Here is a 17408-nt window from a genome sequence, read left to right on the forward strand (position 1 = left end):
GGACAAAGACAGGTGTGTGAACATGTGTAGAAACGAGCATGCGCATGTTTGCCTCTGGCTCCATCCACAAGCCCGTAAGACTCTGGCTAAAAGCGCTTCTCCATTCCTCCTACAGGGATCCTGGCTGAGCCTGTAGTCTTGGAAATCTTCTAAGGCTGCAGTAAAATGTGCTCCTCTAGCCACATTATGGCTTTTTTCAGGTCCAGGCTTAAATATTACACCTTGGGGAAACTGACTGACTTAATTCAGTGTTGGTTCTCTTGCAAGTAAAACTTATCGCAGACAGCTGCATCTCCGATATAAGCAATTTTAGGCTGCTTCACACAAAGCTTTTTCCTACACAGGAATGGCTTACATGACGAGAGATGATTTAAAGCATCTGGTATTGCATGTGTTTGGCAGGCACAGCCTCCCTATTACAAAAATACCTTGTGTAGAGTGGTTTCATTACTGAACAAAACTTCTTAATGCATAAATTAAAACTTGTCTAGATGTGCTGCACTGAAATTAAGATGATGTAATACAGGGGTAGGCAACCTAAGGCCCGGGGGCCAGATGCAGCCCAATCACCTTCTAAATCGTGTGTTTTTACATGAGTAGAATGTGTCCTTTTATTTAAAATGCATCTCTGGGTTATTTGTGGGGCATAGGAATTCGTTCATTTCCCCCCCTCCAAAATATAGTCTGGCCCACCACATGGTCTGAGGGACGGTGGACAGGGACACGGCTGAAAAAGGTTGCTGACCCCGATGTAATACATCTGACAAAAGCTATAGAGCGTACTAAGGCTACAAAGGTATCTAGACAGCCACAACTGGAAATATTTTAACAGTGCCATCCAATAAACATTTCTGCTTATGTTCTGAGTTGCTGTCATCTTTGGTGTCAGCTTTTGAGAATAAGAACAGCCCTGCTGGATCTAGTCCAGCATCCAAATCAGACCAGTAGCCATCCAGATGCTCATGGGAAGCCAAGAAATAGAACTTGAACACAATAGTCCTCTCTTCCCACAGTTTCCAGCAGCTGGCATTCAGAAATATGCTGCCTTCAACCATGGAAGAACAGTAGGGCCATCCTGACTACTACCTATTGATAGTCTTAGCCTTCATGAACTTGTCCAATGCCATCCAAGTTGGTGGCCATCACGGCCTCCTGTAAGGAGTGAGTTCCATAGTTTAACTATGTGCTTTCTTTTATCTGTCGAAAGCTTCTTGCCAAATCCCACATCAAAGAACCACTTTTCTGCTCTTTCTACCCACACAAATCATACCAGCAAGCCAGCTAAAACACTTTTACAAGTATCAGAAAAATAAAGGCCACACCATATTTCTCTTGGTACAAAGTAATTTTTATTGTCTGTTTTGTTTTTTACTTCACAGCTTTGTAGTAAAAAAAAGGAAAGGAAAGACCAAGTCACTTTGTGCATATGAGCCACACAGGTCATCCAACTGAAACAAAATGAGTTGCGAAAGCTGCCAATACATTTGTTATAGTGTGTATTTCCTATGCAGTTTCTCAACTAGTATTACTCATGGTCACACCAATCTGTTCTCGCTTCACAAGGTATATTATGAAATTTGAGACATCCTAGTTGTGTTAAGATCATAGCACTGCATATGAAGGAAAATGAGAAGTTTGTACTTTTGTCATACAATGCTATGTGAAAGCCATCCTGCTAGGACCCTAAAGATCTAGGAAGGGCAAGTTAGCTAGCGGTTGCATTGCTTTCATACTGGTTTTTAATTAACTGCCACTCAAGGTGTAAGAGCTCTACAAATATGAATCTAGAACTTGCATTTTTAAAGACAACCATAAAGCTTGAACATAGGCTTATAGTCTACTTGACATTTAGGATAAAATCCAGAGCCATTAAGATGGGAGTTTAACTACTCAATTCAGGTGGGATGTGGACTGTCACTTTTGTGTTTTGATTTAACATTACAGAGGTCTATTCCTTCAAGCCCAAGTATTTGTCTCAAGGGGCAAACAGAAGCTGGGGTAGCCAATGACATTCAGTTGCATTTAACGGCACAAAAGATGCAAACAGCTGAATAGCTGTGCTGATTCCCTGAAAGGTGATATGCAAACCATTCCCCTGCAGCATAGCTGCAGCACACACCAAACACACACTTGCATCCAATCAACAAGATAAATGGCATTAAAAAAAAAATCTACTGTGTTGGGAAACTGCACTGGCAATGCAGTCCAAATTCACTTCAGATGCAGCAACACAACAGCTTACTCAAACAGTAACACATACATTAACACACTTTCCACACAATTCAAGAGCACTCCACAACTCCCCCCTACCCATTTCATTTCTATCTATTTCCTTTCCAAGACTAGTTCCCTGCCCCCCACAAAAAAAATGCACAATGTTTCTCTTTCAAAATTTTCAAGATAATTTCAACTTACATGTGGAACGGTGCCAGAAACCCAGAACCAAAAATGTGACGGAATACATCATCTTGATGTACCCATCTCACAATTGCTACAATTAACAAACTACTACTTTCCTTTCTGTCTCCATGCTTTTGGCAGAATCTGAAGGAAAAACCTCAAGAGAACAGAACCTCAAACCAAAAAACTAAAATATTCCTGAACTAAAAAGAAAAAAATAATATAATCTGAATGAAGAAACTCTGCAGTTCTGGGGAGAAATTACTGCAGTGAACTGAAGAAATGGAGCCTTCTATCATTTTATAATAAATTATGAACATGTGACATTGTTTAGAACAGTTCTTCTCAAATAAAGACAAACATATGAAACCAACTTTTGTTAATACATGACTCAACCTTATTGCTAAACCAATTTGAAAATTATCTAAGGCAGTATTCCCTAACATGGTGCTTTCCACTTGTTCTAGACTACAATCATCCCTGATAATTGGCCATCTGGCTGGGGGCTGATGTTGCAGTTCAACACATCTGGAGGGCACCATGTTGGAGAAGGCTGATCTAAGCATCCCAAAATAGATTAAAGGAAAATCTGTCTTCACATTCACCTTAAAAACACACACATACCTCTTATCTACTAAAACAACCAAGAACGTAAGTAAATAGTGCAAGTTGTGCATCACTTGCAACAATTTAGTAAAACACACACACACACACACACACACACACACACACACCGTTAAGAATACATTTTTGCCAAAAAAATTACCATTCTCTTCCAGTAAAGAGAAGAACCTTTGAGGACGATGCAAAATTAAAATCCATTCACTAATCCTCAAGACAAACACTGCACTCCACTTAATTTTCTTACACTCTCCCTGGCTCTGCAATTTCATTCCAATGACATTCAACTATGGAAGATATAAAAACAATCCTTTTTTAAAACACACACACACGCTTATGTGCTCCCAGCTATGGACTGAATGCGCTAACAATTTGCTCACTTTATGATTTATTTCTGATGGTCTCATTGTGAGAAAAGCTCTCAAAAATGGCAAGAGAAGACAACACGCCTTAGAAACCTCCCGCAAACAGACTGCAGGTGGTTACCACCACTCATTGGAAAGTTTTCTCCTCTCCAACAACAGAGCCCTAGCAGCAAGCTGGTTTGAAGGCAGTCTGGACATGTGTGAAAGGCAGAAGGAGAACACTGTATCTTGAGACAGACATGGTGATTTCAAAGGGAGAACCTGTTTCACTTCTCTGCTAGCGCAATTTCTTAAGATTATGGAAGGCAGATTTGTAGGTATTGGGGTGGGGATGATATTCCCTTGATGGTCTTTTTCACTCATCAAAAAGCTAAGGCTTAAAATGCAGTAAGAATACTGGAGAGTGTTCCAAAAGTCCTTAATATTTCCAAGTTCTTTGGCAAGCTGGTGAGGTGAAATGCAATCTCTAGCTGTAGGCCTGTTCTATATCTTATACCAGGCATCTCCAACCTGCAGCCCTCCAGATGTTTCGGCCTACAACTCCCATGATCCCTAGCTAACAGGACCATTGGTCAGGGATGATGGGAATTGTAGTCCAAGACATCTGGAGGGCTGAAGGTTGGGAATGCCTGTCTTACACCAAGCTGCTGAGAACACTTTCCCTATGGGAGCATTACCTTTCACTTTTAAAATGCTGATTTCAAACAGACATTGCTCTTTTAATATGTATGCATAATCTGAAGGAAGAAAACTGAAACAGGTCAAGACCTACACAGCCAGACAGCTCTAGAATTCCAGTTTTCCTCTGAAATGATTCAGAAAAAGACTGAAGCCGATGAGAACAAAAACACTGGCTGAGACTTAAGGAACAAAACTCTTTATGAACCAAACTGGGAACTGCTGCCTCAAAAAACCCCGAACACCACTGCGCGTATGCACATTTCTTTCCAACACACATGCACACCTTTCATTTCTTTGCATTGTGACTACTGTTTTAAAATTGCATTAGTTTCTCAGGTTGCTATTTCCGTCATTATGCACTAGACGGTGGCAAAACACACACACACAATACTCTCAGCTTCTGCTTGGGCTCCTTGGACTTCACAATTTTGCATTTTACACCCCACAGCATTTTCTGTTGCATGGTAACTTTCAATCATGTAGTCATCAGAAACAAAACCAGATTATAGTAGGAGAAGATGGCCATCTCAAAGCTGCATTGAAAATATAGGATGCTGAACAGAAAGAAGTGGACACTCCAAAAATTCAGCAATTTAAAAACACCACAAGGTCATCCATTTACAAAACAAGCTCTTAAGAATCAGGGGCATAATCCCATTAATGTGGTAAGAAAGCACTGGATATAAACATACAGATAATGAATGTTTAAAAGCTGAAATCATTATCTGCAGTCGTCTTTTTGCATCAACGTGCTTATCAATATAAAAATAACAAAAAAGTTCCATTAAATCGGTGATACCCCCTAAGTTATAAGAGTACACCCAATGAAATCAATGGACTGAAGTTACTTGATTTCAGCAGGTCTATTCAGAGTAAGAGTAACATTAACTATCACCCAATGTGTTTAGAAAACAGCTATTTTGCTGTTTAAGCAATGCAGTATGTTGCACCTCATCACAAACCTCTTTGAACAGATACAGAGAGGTACAAGGAGTGTGGCAACTCACTGCGCAGATGTGGCATTTGGAATTTAAGATAACCCACTGAAGATCAACCAAAAATAAAAAAGGAATCCATTTCTTCTAATATTACCCATTAATATCTTTCATCAAAAGATGTTATAACGAAAGGAAATAGAGAGCTGAATGCTTTGTTGGTATTTCTAGTCTGAGTTGTTGTTTCTTTATTTAAATTGTTTAAAGCCAGAAGTGTAAAATGCCTGGGCAATCCTGCGTACAACATAAAAATAGATGGCTCAACAGTGTTTTTTAGGCACCAGTGTGAGTACTAATAAAGGCTTAGATGTGCACAATGTACTTCTTTGATAGGATAACAGGAATTTTTTTGTTTGTTTCTGCTAACAAATTAAAACAATTTGTTTGGTCTGAGTCTGTTCATCATTCCCTTCTCTACAGAGTTGCAAGCAAAATGCTGTCTCTGTAGCAAAAAAAGAAAAAAGAAAACGGCCCACGTCCTTTTTGCAGTCCAAATATAAACTGAAGGTGGAAAAAGGAGAGGGCAAGAGGTGGACAAGGCATGGAATACTTCCAGTATATAAAAGGTACTTCCCAATGTGGGAGGCAAAAAAAAAAAAACCTTCATGAGTCAACCTTGCTATCTTCTTCTGCATGTTTTTCAATATGTCCCACAGCATCCTAGAGAGAGAGAGAGAGATTTCACCAGATTTCTACCAACCTGTACAATAATAATAATAATAATAATAATAATAAATTTTATTTATATCCCGCCCTCCCCAGCCGAAGCTGGGCTCAGGGCGGCTAACAACAATAAAACAATACAAAAGTACAACACAAACAACACTCTAAAATCATTCATTATAAAATTAATTAAATTCAAGCCACTGGCCACTATTGGGCCAGAGCTCCGCGAAGATTGCCGAGGGAGGGAGTCAGGCTGTGCCCTGGCCAAAGGCCTGGCGGAACAGCTCTGTCTTGCAGGCCCTGCGGAAAGATGTCAAGTCCGGCAGGGCCCTAGTCTCTTGTGACAGAGTGTTCCACCAGGTCGGAGCCACAGCCGAAAAAGCCCTGGCTCTAGTTGAGGCCAGCCTAACTTCTCTGTGGCCTGGGACCTTCAAGATATTTTTATTTGAAGACCGTAAGTTTCTCTGTGGGGCATACCAGGAGAGGCGGTCCCGTAGGTACGAGGGTCCAAGGCCGTATAGGGCTTTAAAGGTTAAAACCAGCACCTTAAACCTGATCCTGTACTCCACCGGGAGCCAGTGCAGTTGATATAGCACCGGATGAATGTGATCTCGCAGCGAAGACCCCGTAAGGAGTCTCGCTGCAGCATTCTGCACCCGCTGGAGTTTCTGGGTCAGTCTTAAGGGCAGCCCCACGTAGAGCGAGTTACAATAATCCAGTCTGGAGGTGACCGTCGCGTGGATCACAGTGGCTAGGTCAGGGCGAGAGAGGTAAGGAGCCAACTGCTTAGCTTGGCGGAGATGGAAAAATGCCGCCTTTGTTATAGCTGCAATCTGCGCCTCCATGGAAACAATACTTCTACACCCATGTTAAGATTTAAGCACTTTTTTTGTTCACTTTTGTTTTAAGGCAGCACTGTACATGTTGCATTACACAGTAGAAGTGGGGGACCTTAGTGTAAATCAGGACCTCATCTTCCTTTTCCATCTATATTTAAAACTGTGCTATTTGCATCTAGACTAAAATCAGGCCCAACCTTGCTTTTCGTGTAGGCCCAGTCTTTGTTAGCCGCTCTGAGCCCAGCTTCGGCTGGGGAGGGCGGGATATATATATATATATATATATATATATATATATATATATAATAATTATTATTATAATAATATATCAGGGGCCATCAACAAGGTGTCCCTACAACTTCCATCAGCCCCAACCAGCACGACCAAAGTATTTTTGCTAATAGTTTTGCTAAAACATTAATATGCTATTTGTTCCTCTATCATAACAAAACAGCAGGTATCCGTTGCACCTCAATTGTTCCCTCTCAAACTGATTGTTTAATCCAGCTTCTTCTGCTACATTACCTGCTTGGAACATTTCCGAGAAGTAAAGAAGGCATCACAATTCTTCCAGCGACATTTCAGCGTTTGAAAATTTGGATTTGTATGGTCATTTAACAAATGCTGTTTCAGGTGGTCCACAACTCCAAATATCAGCGAACACCCGTGCCACTGGCGAGAGAGGTTTTAAGACAGACATTAGAAAGATGGAATGACAATGGCATAAAAGCTCCAAAGAGCTTTATTAGGTCAACCAAAATGTCACAAAATAGTGTGCCAACTTTTAAGCTCTCTATAATTATTCATTGGGCTTGATGGTATATGAAGTGGGAATCAAAAACTGGCTGGTGATGTAGCCAGAGTCTGGAATGTCAGAGGCAGTAGCAGACATTCATATGGGGCTATGTTACGCTACCTTTTCCTTTTGTGCGATTTGTCCTCTGAATGTCTGCAATCTTGTCACATGACCCTTAGCCTCACTACCAGCAACTTCCCACCTCAAACCCTGCTTTGTTTACCATCTAGCCCAGGCTTCCTCAACCTTGGCCTTCCAGATGTTTTTGGCCTACAACTCCCATGATCCCTAGCTAGCAAGACCAGTGGTCAGGGATGCTGGGAATTGTAGTCTCAAAACATCTGGAGGGCCAAGGTTGAGGAAGCCTGATCTAGCTTGATGAAGAGTTCTGGAAAGCTCGAAAGCTTGTTCATGATCCTGTAACATTGATTGGCCCTACATATGGATTTTGGAACCAACAAATACGTTCGGCGTGGTTAATGCTAACAAGAGATGGAAGAGGGGGTCCCCCCCTGTCCCCGGACATGTCAGCTGCTCTTGAGATCTTCACATGCCGACTGAAGAAGTCTGTAGAGAGATGTGTATTCAACTAAATGCACCTGGAAACTCTCCCTCTTAACCTGACAAGGCAGAGTTCCATCTAGCACAGAAGTTTCTATGTGGCTCAGTTGAACACACTTAAAAACTCTGTTAGCACAGACTTTTGTGCTAATCTCTCAAGAGCATCTGGAAAACCCAAGGGAGGGGTTTCCATGTGTGCCCCTGCCCCATCTAACCCTTTGCCTGGATATGGCTCATGATGTAAGCCATTCTAAACTGTCTAAAGGGAACAAGAAAACCCTTTACCCAACAACGATAATTCTGCATCAAGTTCAGCCGCACAGCTTGGATAGTACCATCGTAGCAGCCAGTGTAGATCTGAAAAAGAGAAATTGATTTAAATGGTAACAAAATTAAAGCATACAAGGAAAACCAACATGCTAAATGTATCAATCAATGCTGATAAATGTCATCCTGAGCTGAACATTCCGGATTTGATCTGCAGGAGTTTACAAACCGGAGTGGGGGGGGGGGGCTTATTTTTCGGATTTGTTATTCTGTCAAAGAATCTGTACACATGATAAAAAAAGACCAATATTAAATCGCTTTCAGTTTTAATGGTTATGAAAAAGCAACAGCTGTTTTACAGTATAGTCACATTACATGTGCATTTAACTTGTGCAAATTCAATTGTATGTGCTCAGCTCCAGCTTGTAGTTTTCTGTGTAGCAAGACTGCTTTCCTTCTTCTCTGGGGTGTTGCAGCAGCAACCCAGTTTCCTCAGGTGTGAAAACCAATGGGGAAGGGGTGGGGTGGGCTGGGCTGAGACAAAGTCAGAGGGGAGGCAGACAGAGAAAGAGATGCAGGCGAAAGAAAAAGGCTAGAATGGAACTGCAGCTTTTGCCTGTGACTCTTTGTCTGTCTTCCTCTGCTCAAAAATCCAGAGAGCGCTGCTGCAAGTCAAACAAGACTTTGGATTTGATATCCAACTTTATCACTACCCGAAGGAGTCTCAAAGCGGCTAACATTCTCCTTTCCCTTCCTCCCCCACAACAAACACTCTGTGGGGTGAGTGGGGCTGAGAGACTTCAGAGAAGTGTGACTGGCCCAAGGTCACCCAGCAGCTGCATGTGGAGGAGCGGAGATGTGAACCTGGTTCACCAGATTACGAGTCTACCGCTCTTAACTACTACACCACACAGGCTACATAGTCAAACAATCTGACCTGGAATAAAGCAAGACAGCTTCGTATGCTCCCAAGCTACAGATGTATGCTTGCATTCTTTCAGGTGGAAGTGTCTCATGAGGCACTGCTTGGGAAGTCTTCTGACATTTGAGGGTTTTTGGTGGGGGTGGGTGCTTAAAGGCCCTATCGTTTCATAGCAGCACCAGGCCTGTGGAGAATGAAGTGCTCCTCCCACCAGAACGAACCAAGTATGTAGTTAGTTTACAAAGTACCACCCACAAAGCAAATGAGAAGCAGGAGCCACTCCTGGATAACCGCAACCGCAGCTAGAGAATCACTGATTTTATGGAAATTGAGGTATTCGTTACCATGCTCTTGTGAATGGTCATGCACATAATCATATCCGAGTGTCCTCCGTAGACTTGCAAACGATCATGGGACTTGGGACAAGAAAAGAGAAAGAAAAATGTTGTATTTTAATAAGCTGAGAGTTCAGCATTCATTAAAAAAAATGCCGCTTATAAAGGAGAATTGCATGAACATTATGATAAGCTTCTAGCTCCTGGGGTGTCCCATGCCCCACAACTGCACCTCACTCTTTCTATAAAATGCTGCTGCCTTCTGGCAACATGAGGGTGAATGAATTAGATTCCCTCGAGAAAAGTCTTTAAACAATGCAAGGCACCTGGGAAACCTCACAAACCTTTTGAGTGCATGACAAACATGTAACACAAACCTAAGAATAAAGATGCATCTAGCGAACGATTGTGCTGCAATCTCACTTGCAGTGGGTTTGATGCAGTGGGCAGGAACAGGCCACACAGCAACTGCACAACTTTTGCAGGACTTCCTAATTGTTAAGCCCAGCTTGGAACTACAAAGGATGTTCCAAATTACATCTCACCAAGCCGAAAACTGTCTGGGTTGCATTCCACACAGCGCTAAGGAGAGTGTCCCATCAGGGCCAGTATTTCTGCCTACCCAACAGAATTATCTCCCCTCTCCTCCTCCCATGTGCTGTTCTCGAAGTTCTCCTGACTCTCTGGAGCAGATTTGGAGAGGGCAGAGGGGGCAGGAGAGAGGGGAAAGTCCTGTTGTGCTGGATTCCACTAGGAGAGGAAGAGGTTTCAGCAAAAGCAAAGGACATCACTCCCCACCTGCTGCCAGCAGTGGTATGTCACTACAAACAATAGAAATTAGAATAGATATCTTCTTTTTTTACCTGTAGCTCATAAACACGAACACATTTGTCCAGGCAAGCTGTTAACATCACTTTACCCAGGATGTTCACAACTGTCACTGCATGGTTGTGTCCTTTATAAATCCGCACCAGCTCTCCAGTCTGCAACAAGATAATCCGTACTAAATAAGTGGATATGCAAGTGGTCAGCATGTAGATTTATTGCATTATTTCCATCACAATACAAATCATTTCTTTTCAGAAGTAACTCCTAATTAATTCTACAGGCTTACGCCCAGATAAGTAAGCTTACAATTGCAGCTTTATTTTTTTATTTTTACAAAACATGCCTTCCTCAATAGAGCCCAGGGTGATGCACAAAAGAAGACAAACAACAAAATAAATCAACAATTAAAACTCATCAAAAACTGGGGGGGAAAAACCTTCAACAACTCATTAAAATACAGCAGGGGTTTGCCAAACAATATCAGGGGTTATAGCATCTCCCTAGCAGAGGTCAAGATATGATTATCAAGCCATTATTTTACTATCCTACTGAGGTGGGTTCTCATATAACTTTGCACAAAATACACAGCACATACACTGCTGGTTGTAAAAAACTCTGCTTCCCTTAAGTTTAGAACAATGTCTTAAACCATGGCTTTTTGTACACCCTTTTCAACTGACATACTTTGCATGTGTCTTGTACTCCAGTACAAAATTTAGCGGGAGAAGATACCCCTAGGCTGCAATCCTCTGGAAATAAGTCTCAATGGGACTTTACTTTTAAGTAGACATGGTTAGGATTGCACTGTAAGACAGCTACATATACCTTTAGGAAATCTGCAGAAGTGGTTAAGAATTTGGTTTCATTAAAGTAGCGTTACAACATGTTCAATTTTAGCCATATAAGCAACTTACATGTATATTGTGGGCATGGACAGACTGGTCACTGGAACCACTGAAGACCAGATCATTCACAACCTTTGAAGAGACAACCAGACAGACAGATTATCCACAACAGATAATGGCTTTCTTTCACCCACACTCTCTTTCACAATTAAGGGCTACTGTGACAATCCAATTCAATATGTCACATTGAAAAATGCATTAGAAAGGCTGACAGAGGACCAGTTGGGGGTGAGTTGAATTGGGTTCAAATCCCAAATCAGCCAAGGATTCAGTGGGGAGCCTTTTGACAAATTACTGCATTTCCGTTTCAGCTCCTTATCAGGGTTATCTATCTATCTATCTATCTATCTATCTATCTATCTATCTATATTATTTAACCTTGTGGTATTTTTTTGTTATGTTTTGCTTTTTACTTTACAAAGTTGTTATTGTACTTCACCAGATCTTAACCTATTACAGTATTTGTAATAATGGATTCCAAATATCACTGAATTTGTCCATGGCTAGTCTGCGTTTATATGCAAGTTGTTCATATGTCACAAGTTTGTAGAAGTCTTCAATCCAATCATAGAAGGGAGCCGCATTTTTATTTTGCCAATTCATCAGTATCAGTCTTTTTGTTGTGGTAAGGGCACAAAGAGTCTACTTATATTGCCCTTTTGTAAGGTTCCACATGCTGGGTATATAATTCAAAAGGATATTTTGCTCTGTTGTTCTGTACAGTTCTGTTGATAATTTCAGTTAACGTGTGACAAAAATCTTTCATTACAGGACAATGAAAAAAACATATGTTTTAGAGAAGCATTATCCCTACTGCATCTCCAATAGTTAGATACCTTAGAATGATAACTCTTTTTTAAACAAACGTAATGGGGTCCAGTATATTCTAAATATTACTCTTTATTGCATCATTATTTATAACTAAAAGCAATTATCAACAGCTTTCAAAGGCTGCCACGATAAAGGAGAGCATAATATTCACTCTGACACTCAGAGATGGTCATTATCATCACCACTTTATACAGCACAATCAAACAACAGAAGGCCAGCAAGGTAAATGGTGCAAGTCAAGGCTGAAGGAAACTGTGGCGTTTTCACATAGCAGGCAAAGAGGAAGGACTGTGTTTTTGCAATGTTGTACTGGACAGCTACACAGAATGGCAACAGACTGAATATGATGGCCAAACGAAGTAAGCCTACCCCAAGGCTTTGTGCCTGAGCAAAAGGGTGGATGGTGATGTTGTCAATGGACACTGAGCTTATACAAGGTGAGGAAGGCTTAGAAGGAAAGGTGAGGGGTATTGGGGGATGGCAAACTTGCATCTATGCAGAAATATTAGATAGTCTGTTGTGGATTATGGAGTATAGAGGTAGAGCTGGGTTTCAGCACCTTACCAGTGGTACCAAAAACCGTGGAATTTGATGAAATCACCCAAGGACAATGGAGAGACACACACACAGAGAGAGAGATGTGGAGACATGAAAAAAGATTCCTGAGAGATCCCAACTGAGATGGAGCAGGTTGAGCAAAGCAAGAGCTCTCTGGAAATGTTGAATGAGTGATGGCAATCACGAGAGGCTCATATCTCAGTGGTAAATCACATGCTATTCCTAATTATAAACATCTGGAAAGGAGGGAGGTTCTTCTACAAGCTTTGAACTGCTGTCAAGAAGCAGAGAACTTGCTAGAGAAGTCTGCCCACACAGAGCGTTCCTTTCAAGTTACTTGCCTTCATACAGAGCACCGTTTTGCTATGACCTTCAAGGGTTCGAAGCAACAAACCATTCCGGGCATCTCGCACACTGATTGTACAATCGTAGGATCCCACAATCAGCAACCTCCGTGCTCCTTCCTGAGCTGTGGCAAGACAACTGATTGCCCTAGGAGCATGGCACTCAAAGTTATCAAGTGGTTTGTTATTCTGGAAAAGAAAGCACACACCACACACACACACACAGTAGGAACACAGTCAATGTTTCCTTACTAATCCAACTACATACTAAGACAGAACTATCCAGAGAACACACTGGAAATGCCACACCTCCTCAAATTTCCTTTAAAAAAAAAAAAAAGATTAAGGATACTGGTGTTGCTCTGAAGTCTCTGATGCCTTATTTGCTTTGAATTCTCTGTATGCTTTTATGGGGTGGATTTATCTAAGAAACAGAATTTTCTTAGCTGTCAGTCCTACCCACTGACCTTGGAGTATGTCCCACAGAACTTAATGGGACTGAATTCTAGGTACAGGACTGCACTGTCAGAGAATCTATGGACTCTTTCCATGGCTTGTTTTGCATGGCATGTATGCTTGGTTTCTGCTTTACTTTTGCAGCCACAGAAGTCAAGTTGCACTCAAAACCCTACTTGCCCTATTCATCTTACCACGAGTACTGTTTCATAATTATGTTGCTAGGGCTGCTTATATAATTATTTTTAAATGTTTCAGAATAAAATGCTTCTCTGTAAAATGGCTTTCAGAAATCAGTTTCAGAAATACGGTGCAAGGAAAATATATGAAGCCAGTGAGATTTACACACAGGCCGGATCTTAAGGACTGGTTTTCTTAGAAGCCAAACAATGCCATGGTTTAGTGCTAAATGAATGGACTTAGTCACTTCCTCGGCTTGTGACACCTCCACCCACCCCTGGCCAAGGAGAAGGAGTTCAGAAGTTTTTGCATTCCCTTAGCCATTTTTTTCTATGTTATCTAAACCAGGGATAATAGTTTAACACCAAAATAAAATTAGCCATAGTTAGTGCATATGCACAATACCCAGTTCAGATTAAATGACAAACTGAAGGTAAGCATATGGAAAAGCAAAAGCTTTTGGCAGTTCTCCAAAAGTCCACAGGAGGAGGATGTTCACATAAAACTGGGAGGCTAGGCTCATTCATGTAGCACTAAACCAGGGATAGCGGACTTGATGCTCTCCAAATGATGTTGGGACTCCAGCTCCCATTAGCGCCAGCTAGCATGGCCCATGGTCAGGGATGATGGTCGCTGTAGTCCAGGAACCTCTGGAGAGCATCATGATGGCTATACCTGTGCTAGATCATGGTCCAGCATTGTGAACCAGTGTGGTGTAGTGGTTAGAGTGTTGGACTATGACCTGGGAGACAAGGGTTCAAATCCGTACTCAGCTATGAAGTTCACTGGATGACCTTGAGACAGCCAGTTTCTCAGGCTAACCTACTTCACAGGGTTGTCGTGAAGATAAAATGGAGAATAGGGAGAACTATGAGCTCCTTGGAGATAAGGGGGGATATAAATGTAAATAATAATAATAATAATAATAATAATAACAGCACTGTATCCAAATGCTGCAAATGATTATTACCAAAATATTACCATAAAATAAAATTTCTAGTTTTGCATATACAAAAGAACATGGTAAATGTTTGTCCTGACGTCCGTGTGCATTTGTGCTGAGAGAAAACCACCAAAGCTAATTGCACCCGAGAGCAGGTACAGATTACACACATTCTGAAATACCTTCCACTTCCGTGTAGTATATTTCAATTAGAGTATGAAGTGGAGAATCACAGAAGATACTATCAGCTCCTTCTATGACTCCAGGATTCAGCTTAAGGAATCCCTGAAATCTTTGCAAAGTCCCCAAATCTAACACTGCTCATGTGACTGGACAGCAGTGCGAGCAGCTATTTATGAGAGCAAATAACTCAACATCGGCACAGGTTCTAATGGAATATACCCTTCTCGTACCGACCTTTATATTGAAAGTGGCCACGCTGCCATTAGCAAGTCCGGCATAAAGAATTCTCCATCTACTGTGCAGACAGAGTATACGATCGTCCAATTTAATTTGATCCACAAGTTCCCTAGTCTGGTAGGAGGAAAACTACTGTTAGTATATAACTGATATTTTCACCATCATCTTTCAATAAGTGAACCTAAAGAAGAAACTGAGAAACTAGCTTTGTTTATAAATCATTTTAGTTATGAAAGGCTCTTCCAGTTTGGAAGCAAGGAAACAAGCCTTTGGCTCGTATGACACAAGGCTACAGGCCCTCACTCCAAACGGCCCTCTGGGGATCAGTGGATGAAGTAAAAACCTAAAATGTGGGCTTAATTGCACAAATATTCCCTTTTTATGTGGAATTCTATATAATCTGGTTCACTAAAACATGCACATTTCAGTCTTCTTTTAAGTTGTCGTCACATCCTAAGATATAATTGGATTGAGTGAACACTTACCTTGATGTTGTAACAATTTATATTGTGGTCACTGGAGCCCGAATAGAGCACTGCATTTTTTCCTGTTGTCTGAGTCACCAGGATGCAGTTCACTTTTGAGGTGTGCCCTTCAAAGACACCAACACACTTCCTGCTCTGTGAGAGGCAGAGAGTTACAAGGTTTAATTACTCAAATCATCATCATCATCATTTGATTTGTATGCCGCCTTTCCACAGTTGAAACTATGCTCAAGGCGGCTGACAACATGACAAGAATTACATAATTGCAAACATAACAGAAGTAATAAACAATAAATAAAACACATCAAAAAGTACACAACCTAATGGAAACCATTTCCACATAAATCATAAGGTCTAAAACTAAAGATACAACAATAATATCAGTAACAGCAACAAGCTCTCTCAACTCCCCGTAAACAATACTCCATCCCAAGAATCTGTTCAACAGCCTCAGCGTTTGTAGCTGGAGTCAGTCAGCACTCCACTTTCCCAGGCCAGATGGGAAAGGGCCAGCAAGGCAGGCTGCAGGTCTTCCAGGGCTCACAGCCAAGATGGTCTCAATTAAAACAGCACAGATAAAAATTAAAAACAATTTAAAAGAAGAACCCTCTCTGTTGAGCAGCAACCGCAGTGTGAAGCCTGTGAAGCCCCGACCCCAAGCCAGGTGGAAGGAGGCAAGGGGTGGGGCCCTAAGATAGCAAACTGGGGTACCCCCCAACCACTGTGGCTTCCAAACCAATCGCCTATTTCCTGCTTATGTGCATTTAGACTCGTGAAAAGAAGCATGTGGCAAGGGCGCACGACACCTGTGCACACAGACCTCCAAGTTGCACTTCCCTGGTTTGTATTCTCAAAAACGCAGATATTTGTAACATGCAGCCATTCAAGCACAAGCTTGTTAACTGCATAGCTTATCAGAGGCTGGTCCGAGAGATGGACATCTCAGACTGCTTTTTAGTCTTGTGCTTTATGAAAGATGAATGTCATTGCTTCAGCCATCTCCCTATCTCCATGGTAAGGAAGTTAACATGGAAAATGGAATTCAGTGTTCAGCCCTTTTGTCAGGCTCAACTTCCTGACCTAGTGGACTAACCCCATGAAGCTGCTGTTTGCTGCTCAATGCTGTCTGCAATGACTGGTAGCAGCTCTCCAGAATTTCAGACAGGACATTCCCTTCTAAATGCTCTATCACTATGTTACTTATAGGAAGAAGAGTCCATATATTTTGTTGCACCACATTAACAGTTTTGGATCTTAACTCGCTGGCAAAGATTCCCTTTCCCAAGGAGGAAGCTAGTTATCACAAAATTTGCTAAAAGGTATTCATTGCTAAAACACACTTCTCACAGACTCCTTCCGCCATCTCAAATCTTGATGCCATTTTGCTCTGCTTTAGTTGTATTTATCTGATCTGAGCCATGCTCATTTCTCAATAGTTTCAGTGGCTGACTGTTGCTTCAATAGAACTTATGGGGTGAGGGGAAGCGACTGCAAACTCAGAAGGCAGCAAGACACTCCACAGCCAGCCTCTTATACAGTCTACTTACCACCAAGTTATATACATGGATGGTTTTGTCTGCTGAGCAGGTGTACAACAAATTCCCAAAAATCTGAATCGCATTCACTGAAGCTGAATGACCCTCAAAGGCCCCTTCCGTAGGTTCTTCCTCTTCGCCTGGCTCTGAGGAGACTTCTGTCAAATGCAATTGTCAAAGCCTTCTGTTAACTAAACATACTGCTCATAACACCTTGGTAAAAGAAAACTGAAAAAGGAAAGAAAGAAAACATCCACTCAAAACTATCAGGTGCTGAACCAATGAACGGTATCTCACTATAGCATACCAAACCAAACCAAACAAACAAACAAACAAACAAACAAACAGCAATAGAATAATAATAAACCCCAATAAACCCAACATATTGTAACTGTAAAAAGCTCCTTGACTGAAGGAATAAGAAAGGGAGTCAAGTTGTAAGTTAGGGTGGGTGAGGAAATCACAATATGAAATG

At 41.5% G+C, this 17408-nt stretch overlaps 1 protein-coding gene across 2 annotated transcripts in view; it reads right to left on the reverse strand.

The window, feature by feature from the left end:
* Positions 1–1326: 1326 nt before the first annotated feature.
* Positions 1327–17408, reverse strand: part of ZNF106 (zinc finger protein 106) — a 43352-nt gene continuing 27270 nt past the window's right edge. For both annotated transcript variants that reach the window (XM_053383770.1, XM_053383780.1), the window contains exons 13-22: positions 16946–17091; positions 15399–15533; positions 14911–15027; positions 12912–13103; positions 11191–11253; positions 10312–10431; positions 9458–9529; positions 8210–8281; positions 7093–7239; positions 1327–5722 (exon numbers count right to left, since the gene is read on the reverse strand). In XM_053383770.1, the coding sequence (XP_053239745.1) occupies positions 5666–5722; positions 7093–7239; positions 8210–8281; positions 9458–9529; positions 10312–10431; positions 11191–11253; positions 12912–13103; positions 14911–15027; positions 15399–15533; positions 16946–17091 (1121 nt within the window). In that variant the 3' untranslated portion in view covers positions 1327–5665. The remainder of the gene's footprint in view (positions 5723–7092; positions 7240–8209; positions 8282–9457; positions 9530–10311; positions 10432–11190; positions 11254–12911; positions 13104–14910; positions 15028–15398; positions 15534–16945; positions 17092–17408) is intronic.

Source organism: Podarcis raffonei, chromosome 1 (genome assembly GCF_027172205.1).
Source record: "Podarcis raffonei isolate rPodRaf1 chromosome 1, rPodRaf1.pri, whole genome shotgun sequence".
NCBI lineage: Eukaryota > Metazoa > Chordata > Lepidosauria > Squamata > Lacertidae > Podarcis > Podarcis raffonei.